This window comes from Corvus brachyrhynchos, unplaced genomic scaffold (assembly GCF_000691975.1).
Source record: "Corvus brachyrhynchos isolate BGI_N302 unplaced genomic scaffold, ASM69197v1 scaffold409, whole genome shotgun sequence".
Classification (NCBI taxonomy): domain Eukaryota; kingdom Metazoa; phylum Chordata; class Aves; order Passeriformes; family Corvidae; genus Corvus; species Corvus brachyrhynchos.
This window is the reverse complement of record NW_008246059.1, coordinates 1,675,109-1,697,107: the sequence shown is the minus strand read 5'-3', so window position 1 is coordinate 1,697,107 and position 21,999 is coordinate 1,675,109. Positions and strand designations below refer to the sequence as shown.

At 43.4% G+C, this 21,999-nt stretch overlaps 1 protein-coding gene across 1 annotated transcript in view; it reads left to right on the top strand.

Moving 5' to 3' along the window:
- The window catches only part of SCGN (secretagogin, EF-hand calcium binding protein), a 26,869-nt gene extending 5,859 nt beyond the window's left edge, over nucleotides 1–21,010 (top strand). The window contains exons 2-10 of the mRNA XM_017746177.1: nucleotides 3,726–3,818; nucleotides 4,387–4,476; nucleotides 5,358–5,414; nucleotides 6,417–6,494; nucleotides 16,369–16,424; nucleotides 17,889–17,934; nucleotides 18,050–18,109; nucleotides 19,028–19,096; nucleotides 20,441–21,010. Of these exons, the coding sequence (XP_017601666.1) occupies nucleotides 3,756–3,818; nucleotides 4,387–4,476; nucleotides 5,358–5,414; nucleotides 6,417–6,494; nucleotides 16,369–16,424; nucleotides 17,889–17,934; nucleotides 18,050–18,109; nucleotides 19,028–19,096; nucleotides 20,441–20,497 (576 nt within the window). The 5' untranslated portion in view covers nucleotides 3,726–3,755 and the 3' untranslated portion in view covers nucleotides 20,498–21,010. The remainder of the gene's footprint in view (nucleotides 1–3,725; nucleotides 3,819–4,386; nucleotides 4,477–5,357; nucleotides 5,415–6,416; nucleotides 6,495–16,368; nucleotides 16,425–17,888; nucleotides 17,935–18,049; nucleotides 18,110–19,027; nucleotides 19,097–20,440) is intronic.
- Nucleotides 21,011–21,999: the final 989 nt, after the last annotated feature.

The window sequence follows — 21,999 nt, the reverse complement described above, 5'->3', positions numbered from 1 at the left end:
GAATTAAATGAGAGATCCAATTTTTTTAAGTAGGAAAGGCTCCGCAGTGCTCCATAGATTCACTTTTTGCCCCCCAAACCAAGTGACTCATCGTTTGTTTTCATCAAGGCAAACTTCTGCCAAGCACATGAATCCCTTAAGGAGCAAATGCTTAATTAGTCAGCATGAGGCAAAGAGTGCAACAATAAGAAAGGAATGGATTAACAAAGAAAACAGATTACATCCAGGTTTCCAAACAATCATAACCAGCCATGACAAGGAAATTAAGTGCTGTAGAAATTTTAAAAATATGTGATCTTGCCCTTTCTGTGATTACAAACCCTATTAAAAAACAGATTACCTTTGTGATGCTAAATACTTCTAAAGGGTTTTCACAAAAGGGAAGATGGAGACTGGACATGGAAAGGAGAAAGCAGAAAATTAATTTGTTATGGCAACTTGAAGCACAGAAGCTTTTCTCTGTAAAACTCTGTGGAAGAGCATCATTCAGATTTACTTGTTAGCCCTGAAAAATATGTGAACAAAGTCATGGCGTTATTTTAAACTGTGTGCTTTTATGAGAATAAAAATGACATGGCCTTCTCCTCATGGTAAGTAGTAAAGATTTCTTTTCTGGCTGTACAGTGAGAACATGCAGCAGCCCTTGGAAACCACACAGCATCCACAAACTCAGGGAGGTGCATGCACCAGGGAAAGCAAGGAATTATGAGAAAGGCTTCTCTGTGCAGACAGTGACTGGAAAGGATGCAACAGCACTCACTTAAACCCTCACAAAAGGGAAAGCATTGCAAACCGTTGAAACTGGTTAAAGATCTGTTTCTTGAGACAGGCAGCACAATCAAGACAGCATTCTCTGATAAAGAATGAAGTGCTCAGCTGCAGACGTTTACTTGCTGCAAAGCTGTTTCCCCCTGTCCCATCTTATGAGTCAAGAGGCACATTTTTGTATGCTGCTATTTGTTACATCAGGTTTAACCCAAGAGACAGCTCAACCCTCCACAGCCACTCACTCACTCACTCACTCCCCAGTGAAATGGGAGAGGGAATCAGAAGAGTAAAGTGAGAAAACTCATGGGTTGAGATAAAGACATTTTAATAGGTAAAGCAAAACCCACAGGCACAAGCAAAGGCAAAACAAAGAATTCATACACCACTTCCCATGGGCAGGCACATGTTCAGCCATCTCCAGGAAAGCAGGGCTCCATCATGTTGACTTGGGAGGACAAACACCACACTCCAAATATCTTCCTTTCCTCCTTCTTCCCCCAGCTCTGTATGCTGAGCACCATTCTACATGGTGTGGCGTATCTTTTGGGCCAGTTGGGGTCAGCTGTCCTGGCTGTGTCCCCTCCCAACTTTTTGTGCACCAGCATCCTTGCTGGTGGGGTGAAGTGAGTCTTCAGATCATGTTCTTGCTTGGGTAAGGGGAACAGATCATATAGATTATGGGGTTTTTCCAGCCTTTTAAATGTCTGTGGAATAGAAGGGCAATTAGAGCAAGCTATTTGTTTGCACCACCAGTAGGTCAGTCTTGAAAACCAGGTCTCCCAACCTTAGTTTCTGCTTGGAATATGTCTTATTGGATCTATTTATTTTTTCAGTGTTCTGGGATGGACTATGGTTTTTTTTCAAAGCCCCCTTTGAAACCTAGTGGTTATTATACACAAGGTGTATAATTTTTAGTGTAAAAAATTGTAATATACAAATAATTTTGTCTTGAACATGCATCTTCGGAAAGCCTGTTTTGTGCAGTATCTTTTCTTCTTTGTGAGTAAAGGCTCGCTTTTGGTGGAGCTATTACCAGTTTTGTTTCATAAGTAGAATATTTATGAAGAGAGAAAGATTGTCCAAATTGAAAAATCCCTTGGACTAAAAGATTTTGGAGCTGTGTAAATATTGTAAGTATTCCAGGCATTTACTTGACGTATCCCATAGTTTAAATCAGTTTATAAAAAGAAGGAGGGTGTCCTATTTTTATGCAGATAACATTGTCCCTGCCACAGAGAGCTCAATGAAGTGGTAGCTGATAGCTGACACCAAGTTGAGCAGAAAGCGTTTTAGCAAGTGACTAGTTTGAAATGCACAGCACACTTTTCAAATATCAGCTGTGATTATCATTTTGGAAATAACTCATCCTACTGGGCACAGAGGAGGATCATTTCAGAGTACTTTGCAAGCCTATTGAAGTTGGCAACTGATAGGCTTGCCTAAATCCTGGGAGGTGTCTCAAAGAGTCAAGGTGCTGCCAGAAGGCAATTTAAACAGCATGAGGATGAGTTATAATGCCAAGGGGAAAGAAAACCAAGGCCTGTGGTCAGTGATGTGCTGTGCCCTCAACACCCGAGCCCACAGGACTTTCTGGACGCCACCATGGGAAAGCAAGATCCTGCAGCCATGCCCTGGGATCCGCTCAGCCCCTCCTCCTGGGGCTGGCCATCTTGGGTGCATCCCTGTGGGATCACTGCTGGGTGTTTCATCCCCAAACTAGGAGCTGCCAGCCCTTGGTGTTACACAGCAAGGATGCACTCCAAGGGCTGCACTGCATGGAGCAGTGCACTGAGTAAATTTGGGAAAGTCACTCATGGTCTTGTGTCATAGTAATAAAGAAGGGAGTGTACAACCTAATGGAGCTTCAACAGCAGCTGGAAATGAAAAGCTGTGTTAGAAGACTCAGGAAGGAATAGCTGCAGTCCTAAATCCATGTGGTTGTAGAGAAGACAAAAACTTTGAAGGACTTTTATTCAGGGGTTGGGAAGAAGTTAATTTATTGTCTTGTAAAAATTTCTACAAAGGTATGCCACAAGCCAGTGTGGGTTATCCTTCTCCCTTCCTTCCTTCCTTCCCCTCCCAGAGAGGGCCCCCTCCCACACGACTGGGAAAGAAGCCAGGACCTGCTCAGTGTGGGTGCTGAGGGTAACGTAGGACTTAATTGCTTGGGAAAGATTAACTAGGTGAGCTTCCCAGCCCAGCTACAAAGCTCATATGACCAGAGGCCTTTTCACAGGGTAAGGAAATCATGTTTTGTGTGGTCCAGTCAGAGTGGGTACCCTCATGGCTGCTGCTAAAGAAACCATGCCTGATGAACCTAAGCATTGTATTTCACCTGTCACAGCGATGCCTGTCAAAACACGTAACGTGACAAGTCCAGAGAACTCCTCACTATGTATAAATCGATTACGGGGTTGAGCACATACAAAGGGAGTGTCAATTGCTTGAAATTCTATGCTATTAACCCAGGAACACTGACAGGGCTTGGTGCCAGGTCTTAAATCAGCTGACAGGCAATAGTAAGCAACAATCTAGCTCCACTGACACCTTTCAAGGCTGATCTAATGAACTGCAGAGATGTCATTCAAGGATAAGGATATCTTCCTGAAAAGCACAAGCTGAAAACAAGCAGGATGGAAACTGCTGTAACACACACTTGAGCAAAACCAAACCCCGGTGATATAATGGGAACAGTTGGCTAAAGAAGCAGGTGTCACTGAAATATTTTGGGGTTTCCAAACACTGGTCTTCCAACTGAAAGCTTAGTAGCTACAAAGACATGCATAGGACTTATTTCCAAAAATTCATCCACAATGGTGTGTCCATGGGCATTACCCCCAACTGTAAGGGGGGGTAATGATCCTGGTGATTATCTGTGCATGAGGAGAGATTTCCTCCAGGAGAGTCTTCTCATGCCCTCAGCAATTTTCATGCACTTGTTGTTTTCCCCATGGTAGAGCACCATCACAGAAGAAGAAGTTCAGAGGATGAAGGAGCAATTCATGACTGTCTACGATGTCACCACAGATGGACGCTTGCAAATCCAGGAGGTATCTCTGCCCAACCCCAGCCCAGGATTTCTTTTATAGAAGGATGGAAAACTAGAACAGACTTTTTATAGGGTCTGTAGGAATAGGAAAAGGGGTAATCTGAAAGAGGGTAGATTAAGAGTAGGTTAGGGAAGACTTTTTTTTAATGAGGGTGGTGAAGGACTGGAAGGGGTTGCCCAGAAGGGTTGATGCCTCATCCCTAGAAACATCAAAGATCAGGTTGGGCAGGGCTCTGAATAACCTGATCTAGTTGAAGGTGTGCCTGCCCATTGCAGGGGGTTGGACTGGATGACTTTTAAAGGTCCTTTCCAACCCAAACCATTCTATGATTAAGACCTGTAGCAGACGTGGGAGATCTGGAAGATAGAGCCTGGGTGTGGAGGAGGTGACTCATGGAGTATTACATTAGCCAGATCCTTTGGTCCGGAATTTATTTCCAAGGGAGAGACAAGCCAAACTTACATTTCACATACTGGGTCAGTAGCCACCCAAGTTTTTTCTGTTCTTTACTTTCATGGTGTGTGTCTGGTTTTTGTTGTGGGGGTTTTTTAAAATGTTTTTTATCCAGCTTGCAAATATGATCTTGCCGGATGACGAGAACTTCCTACTGCTTTTCCGACGGGAAACTCCCTTGGACAACAGCGTGGAATTCATGCGGGTCTGTATCTGCACATTGCCTCCTCCCCCTTGCACACCACCAGCTTCTTCAACACCAATCCCTCTGCCCTCTGGAGAACATAGCTTGGGAAATAGATGGGTATTGTGAAAGCAAAACACATTCCGACCTGTTCAAGTAGAGAAGGTTTTACATTATTTACACAGAGGTGTGGTACCTAGGGCTGGACCAAGGGTACCCAGAGAGCTCATTACATTTCATAAACGCTCTCAGCCACCTATCAGTCACACCACCACAGACAAAACCTCCCCACTCATCAATTCACCCCTGCAGCTCCACAGCTGCATTACAGCATAAACCAAGAGGGCAGACCAGGCACATTTTAAGTACCATTTTATCCTGAAACATTAGACTGTCAGGGCATGGAGAGGAAACCTCCATAAGTTGGGTCAACAAGACCATATAACTTTGCCCAGTCTTCCTCTGATCTCTGCCCCTAAGTGTCCCAACATGGAATTTCAATTTTTCCAAGACCGCATGCAGTTACTTTTATTTCACATACAAGCTGGGGGCTTCTGCAGATCAATGGCCAGTTGTGTATGGCCTTGACTCAGGGGAGTAAAAGAAGCTGCATGTACAAATTAGGTAAGAAATGCAAAGCAGTTTCTTAGTATTGTCTTCCTTTTATAGACAGTGTGTCTGCATTAAACATGTGATAGCAGCATGTAGCATGTACAGCATCCAAGTGTGAGTAAGAGCTATTGTGTGAAAAGTTTATTTTATTTCATCTACAATTAATTAAATGTTGGATAATGCAACAACTTGCTCATTATGGAAGTTCTGCTTTGGATCTTTACCATCTATCACTGAGCAGATGAGTAACTGCAATATTTATGTGCTCACATCAATCTGTCCCCGTTCAGATCTGGCGCAGTTACGATGCTGACAGCAGTGGATTTATTTCAGCTGGTGAACTCAAAGTAAGTTATTCTAACAAATCTCTCTGGGCTTGACCTACAGCTCACTGATGTCAATGGGAGCCCTTCCATCCTTCCTTTACCAATTTGCTGCCTTTTTGTGTGGTTGACAAACAGCATTTCTGGGTTGCTCATAGTGAGTTTAAGGACTCATGCCTTCTGGCATGGTCTCAGGGGCCCTGCAGGAGGGAGGATGGTTTGCTGTTGCCCTCCATGGACTGCTTCCCCCTGCCTTGTCCCATGGCCCCAATTGTCTTGGTGGCACTCAGTGAGACCCACAAGCACTGCCTCACCTTGGGTTTGCACGTGTGCCTCTCCTAGCTAAACAGAGCCAAACCCATTGTGTTTTATTAATGGAATTTCTTCAGAAACTCTTCCTGAACCTGCAGATTTTCTGAACACTGATTTCTCATTAAAGCTCAGGCTATTGAGGCAAGAGCCTGTTCAGAAACCATAACTCAAATACTTTGAGCCAGCAAGCACAGAAAGTCCATCCCTGGGCTTCACACCATGTCTCAGTGTGTAGCTTCAGCCTGTGTCCCAGCAAAAATGTAAGAGGATGCTTAAGGGTTTTGCTGAATGGCAAATATTTTGATTTAAGCTCAACTAGCAAGTATTGCAGGACTTATGTTATCTTTTGCTTATTAAATGAGTTTATTAGGACTCACTGGAGTTTGTGAAGCAATCCCATTAATAAAACACAATGGGTTTGGCTCTGTTTAGCTAGGAGAGGCACACGTGCAAACCCAAGGTGAGGCAGTGCTTGTGGGTCTCACTGAGTGCCACCAAGACAATTGGGGCCATGGGACAAGGCAGGGGGAAGCAGTCCATGGAAAAAACATGTTTCAGATTAAAAAAATTTAACTTGGTCAAACTGAAGACACTAGTACTGACCAGGAATGTGAATCTAGATTTGTGTAACCCTGCTGAATTCGAATTGAATTTCCTGCTGTTATTTCTTGAATTTACTCTAGAGAGTAAAATTTCTCTCTTTTCTTGCTACAGGTTTTCCTGCGAGATCTCTTTTTGCAGCATAACAAGATCGTTGCTGAAGTAAAGCTGGAAGAATATACTGATACTATGGTAAGAAAAGATAGAATTAATGTTGCGTAGATCAGAGTACAGCCTAAAATCTCCTTTAGGGTCAATGTCTGTAGGGCCATAAGAGCCCTCTCAAAAGGTATGTCAGAGATCCCTCGGGGGATTTAGCACACACTGCTGCTAGCAGTTCTTTGCACTGGACATCAGCTGTGAAGGCATATTTTTGCTTAGAGTTGAACTGTTTCCTATAAGAAAGAAGCTCAACTTTACACCAAAGCAAGCTGAGCTCTAAACCTCTTTAAATGCAGGTGAGGTGCATCCTTCTTCAGGATATGCTCAGCCTCAGCCAGATCTCCAGCTCATTCACTTCCTTCCTCCATCTCTCCCTCCTAGCAAATCCTTTTGCTCCCAAGACATGCAGGTATCTGGCTTTTCTGCTCGGCAAACCCAGAAAGCCTTACTGACTCCCTGCTGCTTCCCTGAAAGACTGGGAGGTTGAAAGTTTCAGTTCTCTGCCTGGCTTATGACAATATAGCTTTTATATTGCAATCAACAACATAATATTTGATGTGGGTTTAGCATCAGTCACCTGGATTTCAGAGCAACTTATTCTATCTAAACATCTAAAAACAAGAAAATAAGGAAAAAAAAATCTCATTTCTGATGTCATTCCAAGGGTATAATTTGGATTCCACTAGCACACATCTACCACCGCAATTTTCTAAACGGTTTTCAGATGGGACTGCCTTGTTTCTTGGCACAAAATCTGTGTTTGTACCTAAAAACTAGCTTGGTGTGCAAGCAAGCAAGGAGCTGCCCACATATTTTGCAATACCATGTTATGGATACATGATGTGTCTGTGCCTAGAAATGTGACCCAATGCAAGAAACTGTACTGTTTCAGAAGAGTGTATATTTTGTTTTTCATATTTATAAGACGGTGAAGAGAGACGAATGCCAGCTGCAGAAATTATTTTCCAACTGGTAGAGCTTGAAAACAATAAAAGTCCAGAAGTTATGGCTAGGACAAAAATCTTTCTGGTAGCATTTGCTGGTAGCAAATATCTTTCATTCTTCTCTGTTAAGGTTTCCATCCCTGGTGCTTAATCTCTGATCAGGTGCTGGGGAATAGGTGATCTGAAGCTTGTAGACAGTGGTTCATTTCCTCCAACTCCTTTCCTTTCCCCTTAATTTCCCAAGAAATATCTGTGATTCCACTACCCCAATGCAGCTAGGTATCAATGCAGCCCAGGGCTGAGAGCCAGGAGGTCTGGTTTCTATTCCCATGATTTCTTGTAGAATGGCTTTGTATCTCCAGAGAGGCAGTTTAATCTCTATGTTAGAAGATAAGATTTGATCTGGGAAAAGGGATGCTTTGTATATCTAGGGAAATCTATGATCTGAAATGCAAATCTGGCTCCTGAGGACAAAGGTTTGCCAAGCTGCAATGCCAAAAGAATCAGGGATGTTAATGGTTATTAGAAAATGAGGATATGGCAGATGATTATTTTTTCCTTGCTATTCTTTTCTCTAAGCTGAAGATCAAGGATGTTTATAAACACACCTGATCCCAAAAGCTCTAAGGCAGGGTGTGAAATTGCCACAGGCATAATCTTATCCTGTGATATCCTGGAATAAAATAGAGGATATGAATTCTGTATGTAACAGCAAATTATCCACATGGGCAGTATCCTATAGCATCAGATACACTGCACAAATGATTGCATATGAACTTATCTGAAGTAAGAAGGCAAAATTCCAAGGAGGGAAGAAAGATTCAGCCTTGCATTTGCAGGGCTGGATTGAAGAGGAAGAAGTCACTCAAGGAGCACAGGTTTGATGTCAAGGCCCAGGGCAATGGCAGCCTTATGCTTTCTCTCTCTCCTTCCCACATAGAGTGAGGAGCTGCTGGAGTGCAGAGTCCCACTGCCACTGGACTCTGCCACCATCACCACTGTTTAGAATAAAGGGGTCAGTGGTCCATCCATTTTTTTCCTGACAACAGACTTTCTGTTTTATCTTTAGCAACCAGCAGCAGCAATTCCTTTACTGCAGGTTGGACATACTTGTATTTCTCTCCCCTATTGCTTTGCTCCCACCCTTTTATCTTTTTAGAGCACAAAGTCCTTGGGACCGGGACCTGTTTCTGCTGCACAGAGCTACAGGGTCTCTCAGGGTGGCCCATCTATCCAGCTCAGGGCTTTCAAGGGCCAATATAATTATTATTCAGTTGAAATAAGCTGTGTCCCAAGGAGCTGTAAACCCATCTGTCTCCACAGGAATATACAGATCTCTGCCCTTTTTTCTGTACATACACAGCTGGCTGCACACATCTTAAGCAGCTACTGATACCCTGAGTGGACCTTAGGGCCTTCTGGAGATAAAGGGGAAAAGGCAGAAACTATCATTTTAAAGAAGCTAGCCCAGGCTTGAGGAAAAAAAATAAAAGGCAGCAGTTTATGGTTTTGTGCTGGGTATTTGCAGTTTGTGAGCAGTGTGAGCAGATATCATATCAACCAATAAGGGCATGCTAAATTCTTGCCCCTTGTGCTGCTATGAATGATCTTATACTGCATTAAAAAAAAAAAGAAAAAAAATGTTCAGAAGAAGGAGAAAGTATTTATTTTGGAAGAGACTGGTCAGCTCTGGAAAGGAACATCACTTTATCAGGTTGCTTAGCAGCCGCTTCTTAAGAGACTATTCTGTTTCCTTGTGACCTTGACATCCTTTCGTCAGAGAACACTGATAGAGATCAGGGATTTGATGAACAGGTGATGAACTCGTGTAAAGAAAACAGGTAGTGAACACATTGGCATTGCACAAGCTCTGTGAGTCTGCTAAATCAAATCTTAAAAAGCACTAAAGCCACTGGGGAAAATCACAAAAGAACATTTGAGTTCTCAAGGCTCTTCATGGGGGAATTGAAATGACAATGCTGTGCTGAGGAAGCCCCTTTGTAGGCACTGTTTTTGGTTTTTCCTCCATGCCTACATAGTACATAGGTACATATTTGTCATTAATACATTAATAGTCATTAAGTGTGTATTAATAATTATTTACATGCTCCCACTTTCAGTTCTGAGTCTTTGAAAACAACTTGTAGGTTTGTTGCCTTCCCATGGGAAGAGCTGTTCCCGATCAAGAGCTGTTGGCAAGGAGCAAGCTCTTGGAGGTTGAAGTGAAGCCTGGTATTGCTCTGAGCCTCCTGAGAAGAGGCCCCAGGGGGCCTGCAGTGTGTGCTTTGGGAGACAGAGTGATCATAGCTGAAAATGGATGGAGGGTTTAAATAGCATGGTGAGAATTTTCTGCCTTCCTGAATTAACACAAGTTGGAGAAATTAAGACCAGCCCCCTTGATGCTTCATGATGAGAACACTGTGGATGATGACAGTAGAACAACTTTTTCCAATCCCTCCCCACCTCCCCTCAGCCCCTCAAGTCAAGCTTTTAGTAGGTTTCTGGGTCCTGGTGAAATTTCAGCTCAGAAATACCCATCTCACATATGCATTTGACAGCATTTTTTTATGAGTGACAGATTCCCTACCTGTGCATGCACACAGCTGTGTACTTAAATAGAATATTGTAAATGCCAGGATATGAACTAGATTTAAGATATGGTTTCTGATAATCCACAGCTTCCCAGATAGCAGCATATTACTTCTAGTTTGTAATCCCAATGTCTACAAGCACCATGCAGGGCAAGCTCATTTCTGAGTCAAACTTCAGCAATTTAAGTTACATATTCTGCTGAAACAGTCACACATGCAACACTGACATTCACTTTTTGCATTGTCTTCTGTTGATAATGTCAGATGGAGCATAAAAAAACTCCTTTGATCATCATTGTATTATTGCATTATTGTATTTCAGTAAAATGTAAAGGATAGTTCTTGCTCAGCCAGCATGCCATCTTTGCCCACAATGGGTTAATATTTTAGAGAGGCAATAATGTAAGTGCAGTGACTAATCACTCAACAAGTCTTGGTCATGAACTACACCATTTGAAAGCTTGTAGATGGTGATGACTGAGGATGATCACCAGAGAAGTCAGAATAGGTATTTTCCCCAGCTGTAATGACACCAGGTTTTTGCTGGGCTTACTTGCAGAGATTCTCCTGGGCACTGAGCTATGTGCCCTGAGCACACAAGCCTGAGAATGGTCTATGTCCACAAGTATGCATTGAGGACTACTTTTATTGCACATTGAGGGGATCCTTTGCAAGGATGATGCCAGAGTCTCAGTGTGGTCAGTTCCATGGCTGTGAAAGTCTATTTGTGCTCAGTGCTAATGCTAATGTACTTATGCAGGTAAATAAAAGCCAGAGCACAGAAAATTCAGGTGATTTAGACCCTTAACCTTACTAGTCAAGCTAGCATATCTTTGTTAACAAAGTCTCTTATGACCACCAAAGAAATGGTGTAATAATAGACACATTTACTGTATTGAAAAAAGGCCTAAACTGAGTTTGTTATGTTTGTGAACACACTGAGCAAACTTCCCAAAGCTCTAGAAATACAGTAGAGTGGAGTGTGACCTACAAGACTGGTTCCTAAAGAGCAGTTTTTGCTCATCCTTTCTCCTCCTGGTAGTGGTCCATGCTGGCCTCCCTCCCCAGCAACTCTCTAAGGATGCTGAGAGGACCCACACAGCTGATGAACACAAATCTGCCTCCTCTGTCCCTTCTCAATTTAATGTCAGTGGTGCTGTCACCTCCAGTTTTGCACCACACTTGCTGTGGCATAAGCCAAGGGAAGCAGAAAATCCCATTTAAACTCAAACTTCATTTCTGAAGATCAAAACCAACAGAACTCAGGAGCCTGCAGGATTTATAAAACCCCAATAGATAATGCATAGGTCTCTTGGGAATCAAAACACTCTTAGAAATCCTGTGCTAAAGGACTTGCCTATGTGACACAGGCAATCTGGCTGGGCAGGTGTGCTAGTTTGAAAACAAACCAGTGGGAGTTCGCAAGTCAGAATTATAATTTAATAGGAAAATTAAAATAAATGCAATAGTACAAGAACACTGACAGAGTCAGGATACAACCTGACACCCTGTTAGTCAGGGTGGTGGTAGCAGACCAGATGAAGTGGTTCTGTTGAAGCGGTGATCCTGTAGAGGGGTCTGGTCTTCACCTGAGGGTCCAGTGGCAGCTCTTGTCCTCTAAGAATCCAGCAGGTAAGGGCTGCTTGTGCTGTTCCAAACACCGGATTATATCCAGTTGGGAATGCTTGGTTCCTCCCCCTGGGCAGAGCATCTCACAATGGGTTGATGTAATTTTATGAGTCACGCTGTGGGTTCTTGATGGCCCGTTAAACAGAGATAACTCCATGGAGGGAATTATCAGGGATGAGTCATAGTAGGAGATAACGAACCCTGCCCCACCTGCTCTAACAGCTTGTGAAGATGATAATAGAATACATACTTTGGGTTACATCTTACACTGTAACCTGGGACAGCAGGGCACTGAGCTTTTGTCCTGAGGATAACTTGCTGGTCACAGGGCCCTCCAGCCACTCTGCAAATGCTTTTGTGACCCTGTCCTTCCCTAAAGAAAGAGGACACAGGCAATCCTGCAATTTGGGCTGATGCCTGTCTTTATACAGTCTCAGTAACCTCTGTACTCCCTGGCCAACTTTTGTTTCAGCTGTTGGGCATATGTGCCCACAATATATATATTAAAATACATTTGTGGGAGTAGGAGGTCAAGTAAAACTGGTTCTCTCAGTGTCCCACTTTATTACACATGAAGAAAGAGAACCAGAGATGTAAAAGCAGGTTTTAGTGAATCTGTTTATCACAGATCTATTTATTTTGGTTGTTTACTTCTTTCCTTATCTCTGTCATGGAAAATAATTCAGATTTATAGTCTTATATTGCTCTTCAATGAATGTGTGTTTGTCATATTGTGTTTCAGGGGCCTTTATAACACCGGACTGGGAAAGCAGAGATATTTCCTTTACTGAATTAAAAGCCGATGGCAGTTTTGATTTTGTACTTTAAAAAAACAGAGAGGTAACAACTTTCATTTGCAAACCAAGCTGTTACATATTCTCTGTCTGCCTCAGAGTGCCTCAGAGTACATTCAAACAAACAGAGGGTGTGCCCTTCGTGCACTACCATTAAAATGTCAGTGAATTAATTTGTGCAAACACTTTAAAATATGGGGTAGCTTGACAGTAAAGGAAATGCGTCATTTTATAAAGCGTACTGCTAGATGAAACAAAGCTTTTAGTAAAACTGAGTGCTATTTAAACATGCCAGACCTTGTCCTTAACCACATTGAGATGTTTCATATCAGCCTGGCAGCGTAAAGATACCTTTCGAGAGTGTAAACTGAAAATCCATCAAATATAACATATCAAGATGGTGTGTGAAGGCAAAAGTTTAAATTAGAAACAATCTCATAACCATTTCAATTATCTCCTTCTCCCATGATGTGTGCTTTGTCACATGGCGTTGGTACCCTCTGTCATTCTTTGTGTACTCATGCGCACAATTAGCAGATCAGATCAAACACTCACATGCTTGAAACTTGAAAGTTTAATTAAAAAACATTTCCCCAGGCTGTTCCCCGAGTAATGCAGCCATGTAGTGGGTATGCATGCACTCCACTTGTCCAGATAACAGGATTAGGTCTATCTTATTAGCTGTGGTACCTGAACTAATTCAGTGAACACTAGCCCTTCTTCCCTATGTGTTTTCCATCTTTCATGTGTTAGTCATTGGCAAGAATTAGCTTGGCCTAGCTCTTCCAGCCAGACTTTTATTTTCCTTCTGTTGACTGGTATGGACAACCAAAATATTGCATATGTTTGAAAATTGTATTCAGGGTAGCTGTGGCAGAAAAAGATCAAACAAATAGAAAGCACAAAGGTTATCTCTTGCAGAGCTGAGTGAAGGAGGTCAGGGAAGGGAGTTGGTTAGCTGTAGGTAGAAATGCTGAAAATTGAATATCAAGCTCAAAGACAGGGTGCAAGAGAAGGATGTTTCCTTTCACTAAGCAATCCACTAAGAAGTTTATTATCTCTCTATTAAATATGTTTTAATGGGGTCTGCACTGCTGCAGGAATATTGTAAAGGATTCAGAAATGGGTAGGGTTGAAAACCATATACTCACAAAATTGATAATGAAGCAGAAAGCCTTTCACATCTGAACCACCATCTCTAATCTAGTCTGTTTCATTAAGGATGCACAGAACCCTTCAGCCTTCTGGCTATTTGTAACTTCTGAAACCATGAAAAAATATGCTGCACCTACAAAGTAGAGCAGACGCAGGGCAGGCGGGACACGTGCAGTCCCAAGGCAAGGACAGCCGTGCTGGGATGCTTATGTATTTATTCCCTGGAAAAGGGCATGAGGCTGGAGATGTTTCACTGGAAAAGAAACTTGAGACTTTTCTCAGACAAGCCTATGTGAAATGAAAATTGTGCCCCAAGTCTGGCTCTTGGACAAGAAACCATCAGTCTGTCTTGGTCCCATTAGCTGCCACCATGGTGTTTATCAGTGCGCTTGTATAGAGATCAGGGCATGGTGATCACGGAGTTGAACTTCTCCCAAAAGCTCTGTGTTTGCCTTTCTGAGGCATCACAGAGGGAAAAACATCTGAATTTGAAGTCTAGGCTGAAGCACCAAATTTTAGTCTCAAAAGAGTAATTCTGAGATGCACCAGAAATGGGAGAAAATAAAATACACTTTCAGGAGCTCAGAAACATGTAGGAGAATCCAAGTGAAGTACAAAGGCTGCTAAAGGCAGTAAGTTTTAGTGTGTTTTGGTAAGGATACTGTACTGCTTTGTGGTGAGTTCCTACAGACCATGTGGGTAACTAACACTCCTTGGTGGCCGAAACCAAGGGATTTGGAGTGACATTTTCAAAAGGACTGAAGTTATTGTAGAGCCCAAGTACTCTGGTATTCCCACCACCCACATGCTGGTACTTTCTCTAGCCATCTAAATAGGGGTTGTCTCCATAAGCTTCCTTTGGGCAGCATATTTTAGAGCAGCGATGTAAGCTGCATGTTGCAAAATCACCTGTGATGGAGAGTGTGCAAGAGTGAAGTAGTAGGGATACTTCTCTCTCTCCTCAAACAACAGACAAAACCAGGTTAGGTATTCATGTTTTATTTGTAGAGAGGTTTTTGAAATCTTATTTGGGATTATTTACTTCTAGAAAGAACATTAATCATTTTCTATGACCTGCAGAATAACTCATTTATCAGCCAAGAACTGAAGGCTCAGGTTTATCTCTCTGATGGCAGTGGGAGGCTGTCACTGCAAAGACATTTCTCCCCTCAGTGGCACCAGCAAAGGCAACTTTTGCTCCCATCCCTTCCTCCAGCCTTGTCCCATTGCTGCTCCAGCAGAGACCAGAGGAAAGTGCCATATTGCTTTCGAAGAGCTAATAGGGCAGGAAGCAGCATGCAAGAAGTTAGATCAGCTGGAAAGGGACAACTTGGACTGATGCAACCAGAGGGAAATCCTCAGGATGGCTTGGAAGCTTTATTCATTTCTCCAGCTCTGGGGCAAAGCAAAGTTCAGAAGTCTTTCCTCTGTCATTTAGTGGCTCTGCACAGAGCACATGTTTGGCAGAGGCCAGTTAAATGAGAAAATATCTTTCCTTGTGCCACTGAACACCCACATAGCTCTCATGATGTCATTTTTCCAATTATCTCAATATGGGCCTTCAACCATTCATAGGACTTTTATACTGTCTTTCAGTGGGAGGAAAAGTGAGCCCATACCAAATGCCTCTTCAAAAAATCCACCCAAACCTCAGTAGTGTAAAATACTCAGAATAATTAATGGTATACAGTCTGTTGCAGAATCTCAAGCTAAACGTAGTACAATAAAGGGCTTGCTGCCCTTGAGCAAGGGGCAGGGAAGAGGCAGCACTGACAAAACAGGCGAAGTCTCCCTGAGAAATGGCAGCTCTCCAGATGCTGCCTTTTCTCACACAAGTGTTAGGTTCTGCCCTGGCTCCACTGCTGGGAAGTGCTCAGGACATGCTGCTGGCTCCCACACCTTCAGGCTATGTCATAGGGTATACTCCTGTCCCTCTGAGCTTTGTCAGACAGGGACTGGTCCAGGCCTTCTCCAGCGGCTGTGCAATACACAAAAGATCCATAGTGAACCGATTACTCTGCATAAGCACTACTTTCTAGAACTTTGAGCCATGAGTTATTCAGGTTTGCAACTCATTAAACATCCCCCCCACCCCTTTCCTTGTAACAGACCCTTTTTTGTGCCTTGAAGAGAAATACGGAACCAAATACAACAAATAAATTAATATTTTTTGGTGATGGTTCATTAAAATGATGCTATTCAGGAAAAGAAAAAGGTAAGTTTTGAATTCACACAGATTAACCTCTTGATGTTGGCAGCCTGAACCTTCTTCCTAGACTTAGTGTGTTCTAACAGCAGGCCTTGAGCCAAGCAAGCCCCACAGCTTTATTGGTGTAAAATCCTGAGTGCTGATTAGAAGGTGACATTTTAACCTCAGCTGCTCAGTAGCCACAGCAAGAGTCAAAGGTAAGGATGGAGTCCAGCTGGAAGTGTTTGGAAGTTTCCCCCTTTTTTGGCATTTTTTTTCAAGGGCCAAAGCAATGTCAGTATTTAGTTTCTGAAGATGCTTGCTGCAGACCTGCTTTATCCCCATGTAAGGGTGGAAGGGAGCAGTGCTGGTATTTGATTGCTTTGGGTTGTTGCTGCCAAAAAGCTGGTGAGTTTTGCTGTTCCCTTGTGCCACCCTTGCACTTGGTGCTAGCACAGGATGCCATGGTGCCCAGGGTGTGGGCAAGCACCCTGAGCCGGCAGAGGGGAGCGCACAGGGCAGACCAAAATGTATATTGGCTTTTTTTGCATGTGTGTTCTCCTCCTGGCCCATCTGTTTTATCTCTGTCTTCTTGATTTATAGATGAAAATCTTTGACAAAAACAAAGATGGACGGCTGGACCTGAATGACCTGGCAAGGTAGGATTTAATAATGTTGGTGGGATGTTTCAGCTCACAGTGGTAGATCCAGGCAAGGTGATGTTCTCCCTCTAGGGACATGCAGTTGAATTCTACCTCCTATCAAATTAAGTCTGCTCTGATCCCACCTCTCCAGCCCATGGTCCCCATTGCAATAATCTGAGAACCTAGAGCCAGTGATAGGACCAATGCCAGGATCTGTCTGTACAACACCAATGTGCATGATCAGTGCTACTTCTGAGACACTTCCCAGGAGGTGTGAGCAACCATTGGCTCTGTTTCTCCAAAAGAAGGCTGAAAATCCTTTCAACAGGGTCACAGACATGCATTTATTTTACATCAGTATGTGCAGCAGGGGCTGCAAAGAATTTTTACTGCATTTTGATTAATGAAAGTACCACCACAAAAGAGCTTGGCAGTGGCAGTAAGAAAGAATTTAGAGAGCCAAGGTGAGATGCTTCTGAATGAAGCTGGGGACTCAGTCATGGGCCTCTGGTTTTTTTCTGTCCTTGATACCTCAGAGGCTTTTGGAGGATTTTCATTGCCTACTGATAGAGTGTATGCCTGTCTCTGTAAAACTATGTGCATTGATTGGAGAGGACTTTAAATATGCAGCTACAGTCTTAAAACACCAGTTTAAAGGATGAGGTGAGAGAGGTGCTGGTTTGCCACTGTTAGTTTCTGCTTGGTATCACGACAAATGCCAGCACAAATAACTGCAGCACATACAGCAGTTCCCTTTGACCATGAAATATATGGCAGGAATCAGAGGCAGGATGGAGATATCTAAAGGGGGGTGCTGTTAGAATTTTCTCTTAAATACAGTTCCCTATTAGGAGCCAGGCCATCTGAGGCTCTCCTCCAATCTGAGCACATTTCTCACTCTCCAAATCCCTCCATGTGCAGACACAACTCAGCATGCTCTGTGTCATGGGCTCTAAAAACCTCAGCGTTAGCAAAGCAGTTGGAGAGAGAAAAGGGTTTATCAGCGCTTGGTAGGCTTTAGGAGATGAAAAGAGAGGAATTCTGCCAGTCTTGGTGCACAGGCCAGTATTACTTTGTCCTTTAGTTTTACAACCACCAAGTCTCCCTCCAAGAGAAAGCCATAAATCACTCTTTCTTTAATGCCGCACAGCAATCCAGTCACGAGGGATGATTGTCTGGTAGCTCTTGCTTTGGAAGCTGACACCCTTTGTTGTGCAGGACCACCAGAAATGCTCCAGGAGAAGCACTGGTGCTAATAGGCATGTCGGTGGTGATCCAAAGGGCACCCTCTGTGCCCCATCAGAAGGGGAGGAAGGAGTGTGTTCCCACAACAGCTCTCTGTAAATAACCCCACAGGCAATTTTCTCCTTTATAGGCCTTTAATCTAACATCCCTTTGCTTTACAAACAAGGAGAGCTCAGAATAGTTTGTGTGCAGGTGATAAAGTGAAAAGATCATAATTTAAATCTCTCCATTCAGGATTCTGGCGCTCCAGGAAAATTTCCTTCTACAATTTAAAATGGATGTAAGTAACACTAATTATTGATACATTGAGCCTGTCTCTCTCAGCTAAGATGGCCTGGGCCCAAACTTGAAATTTTTGCATTAAATTTTCATTTGTTTGTCCTCTCTGTATGCAGGCTTGCAGCACAGAAGAAAGGAGGAGAGATTTTGAGAAGATCTTTGCACACTATGACGTTGTGAGTTCCGTGAGCCCGTTCATTCCCTCGTGGTTTGTAAATGACAGATTTAGCATGTGCGGCTGAGACTTCTTCCTCCTGCTGGGTGCTGTTGGAGTCACTCAGGAGTGGCAGCTCTTCCCAAGCCCATGGCCCATGAGCCCAGATGCCAGACTGGGAGGGGTGAAGTAGGGACAGAGGGGAGCAATGCTCAGAGGTCTTGTGTCAAGGACCCATTTTGGCTTTCTGCATCGCCCTGGCCAGTGCTGCTGCATTAGCAGTTTTCCTACAGGAGATGCAAGGGAGGCAGAGGAGGTGGTGGCATTAGTGCTCACAGTCTCTAGCAGTTCAGGACCTGCATCACCACCAAGTTGAAAAATAAACCCGCTTCCAATACGGAACCCATGGTTATTTAGGGAGTCTGTCCCAGGACAGACATAGCTGTTTAACATCAACAATTCAGTGCCACTTCTGACAGTCACACAACTCCCTCATGGTGGTGGGAGACATTGCTCCCATTTGGTGGGAAGAGATGGTTTGGGAAAAACAAAGGGATCTTAGATATTAGGAAGAAATTCTTTACTGTGAGGTGGTGGCATTAGTGCTCACAGTCTCTAGCAGTTCAGGACCTGCATCTGTGAGGGTAGTGAAGCACTGGAACAGGTTTGCCCAGAGAAACTGTGGATTTTCCAGCCCCAGAAGTATTCAATGCCAGGTTGGATGAGGCTTTGAGCAATCTGGACTAGTGGAAGGTGTTCCTGGCCATGGTGGAATGGTTGGAACTGGATGATTTTTAATGTCCCTTCCCATTCAAACCGTTTTATGATACTGTGAACTTTATCCTATAAAGCTTGGTGAGCTTGGTGGTACTGACCAGTAAATAAACATTGTAGTGGTTTTGACTCACTGTGGAGTTTTGATGTTTATTCCTTCTTTCAGAGTAAAACAGGAGCACTTGAAGGCCCAGAAGTGGATGGGTTTGTCAAAGACATGATGGAACTGGTCAAGGTATCTTCATGGCTCTGATTGCTAATATTCTGTATTTCTTAAAGATCAGTGCTTTTGGAATGCTACATACACAGAGAGATTAGTAAGAACATAGTGTCAGATTTCAGTTTGATCTTTAGCAGAAGGGAATGTCACCACCTCAGTATATATACTGCAGAGCATTTCACCATATCACAGAAATTCTGCCTCACAAATTCATGCAGCTTCCCTCTATTTTTAAAAGGTCCATTCTAGTTTGTACTTTGAATTAGGCAGATGTTACAGCATGACAAATGTGTTGTCATGGATGAGTCATCACAATTTCTTTCTTTTCTTTTCCCTGTGGTTGTGGTTCTCACCAGAATGACCTCATGGTTCGTTAGTACTCAGGCCTACACTTGAAAATAATACTTGAGGTGTATCTCTAATTGAGAATACTGTACCTGGTGTGTTGCTTCAGCTTCTGATGGAGAGAAGTGTCTGTCTTCATAGGATTATCTTGAGTTTCCAGATGAAGTCCAAGACAGAGCTTTTGACCAAAACAGAATCTGTTCTTTGCTTCCTCTAAGCCTGAGCTGCTGCATTTCCACACAACGTGATCTGGCACAGGGATATCTGTGCTGCCACATCCATTCAGGAATGAGCAGAGAGTGGCAGCTGTGTGCCGATGGCTGCATGTGGGTGTTCCGGCCATGTAGTGTGCAGGGAAGGGTGTGGGGACAGGTAGGAGGCTGGATTTGTGCTGTGTAAAGGAGGGAAGGTTGTTCTTTGCCTAAGGGCCTTCATCAGCATTGCCCTTGGACACCACAAGCTGTGCATGTGAATTTGATCCCCTCCTGAGAATGTGGGAAGCAGAGCAGGCGGTACAGTGTTAGGAGCATACAGAGACTGTGTAGCTTGTAAAATGTGTCTTCAACATGAACTTGATCCACAGAAGGTATTTTTACATTGCTGACTGGTCTGTAAAATAGGAGTATGCTGACAGAAATGTCACATTAGTCCTTGCACAGCAGATTTGAGAGACGAAACCAGGTGAAGGCACAGGTCTGGTAGAGTAGGGATCTGCATTGCACAACTTTCTGAAGTTTTCTTTTATATGGATCGGATACTGATGGTCTTGACTGAGCACAAAAGTCAGGGTGCATTTCTATACAGTCAACTCACAGTGCCATGCCCCTTCTGCTTTTGCAGGGCACCCATTCCCCATCTTTTGTTTGCTTCCCCACCACATATGAGCTGATGTGGAGCCTTTTGGTCACTCTTCCTTGGGTGGATTTCCCAGTTGCTGCAGGGTGGGCTTCTTTACAAGCTAGGGAAATCCAGAACCATTTTCTCTCTCAGCACTGTTTTTCTCTTTGCATGCAGCCCAGCATTAGCGGGGTGGACCTGGACAAGTTCCGCCAGATCCTGCTCAACCACTGAGATGTGAACAAGGATGGGAAAATTCAGAAATCCGAACTAGCTTTGTGTCTCGGGCTGAAAATTAACCCATAGCTGGGAAAATGCTTGTGGTTGTGTTTCCCTTGAAGGATTTGCCTGCTGCTCCTCGTAGAAGTGTGTCTGTGCTGCTGTAGGAGCGGTGGGGAGCTGAGGCACCGTGCTGCCAGGCTGGAGAGCGGGATTTGCACGGGGGCATCCTCGCTCCACCAACTCCTCTGTGGTGTTCATTTGCTGCTGCCACTTGTTTGTCCCCTTAGCAACATCTCCACCCACCAGCAGAACAGCAACCTCAGAAAAGAGGTTGCTGTTCTTCTGCCCTCATGCCCTCCAAAACATCCCCTCAGTGCTCTCAGAGTGCAGCTGCTAGGTATTTCTGATGGTCACTTTATATGTGTAAAGTCATTACTTTGGTGAACATTGTGCTTTGTGCATTTAAAATATTGGATGGATGACAGTATATTTGTGCAGAAATAAAATGGCAATTACAGAAATTCAGTGACATCAAAGTTTATGTGTTATGTACAGAAAGCCATCTGCCACAGACTGGCAGACTGTACATAGTAGCCTTTTATGTAAGATGCATCAAATGGCAAGAGGTTTTGTGATGTCTATCAGTTGTAGGGTTTAAATCTGCAATGAAACGTGGTAGATCCTTCCCATGGGGAAGCCACACACACCATGTGTGATTTGTGTGTCACCCTCACACATGTCACCTGCAAGATGAAGGCACAGAGTAACATTACTTCTGGAGGACACTTCTCTTCTGACCCAAACTGAAATAACCCACAAGGTTTCAATAAACTGGAAAACTGGAAGGACAGAAACCTGATGAGAGCTAAGCTCATACAAATGCTTGGGATGTTTTAAAATCTGTGGTAGATTCTTGTAACCCTCATTGAACTTAAAGCTTCCTATCACTGCTGGGCCATGAGTGTAATCCCAGAGCCCAATGGCAACAGCATCATTTGTGCCACATATTTCCCTATTCCAAAGGCTTTGACTGAAAATTCAGAAAGTGTCATGCCTAAACTATCATGCCCATATAATTCCTTTTTCATTTCCTAAGAGAAAATTGTGGAGGAAGGGTTGTTGGCAAAAAATCCTCATATTTCACAGTTTTTATCTCCTACATATGACAGATCCACACTTGACACTACTAGAGTCTTTCTGGTTATATTTTCTGCACCAGGCAGCACAATGAAACACTCCCATTATACTCAGTTTTATAAAAAATAATCAGAAATTGCCTTCAGTCAACATGAATAGAGATGTAAATACAGATTACATAAAGCTCTTAAGAACATACTCAACTTATGCTCATTTTCTGTTTTCATTGATGATAATCTCACAGACCAAACAAGTGCTAAGTGCTTGTTTAACCCCAGCACGGAGCTAGGGCTTTAAACTCTGAAACTGCTTTTTATCACTCTGGGAACAACACAAATCACAACCACAATAGCAGAGCTTTACAATGGTTCAGAAAA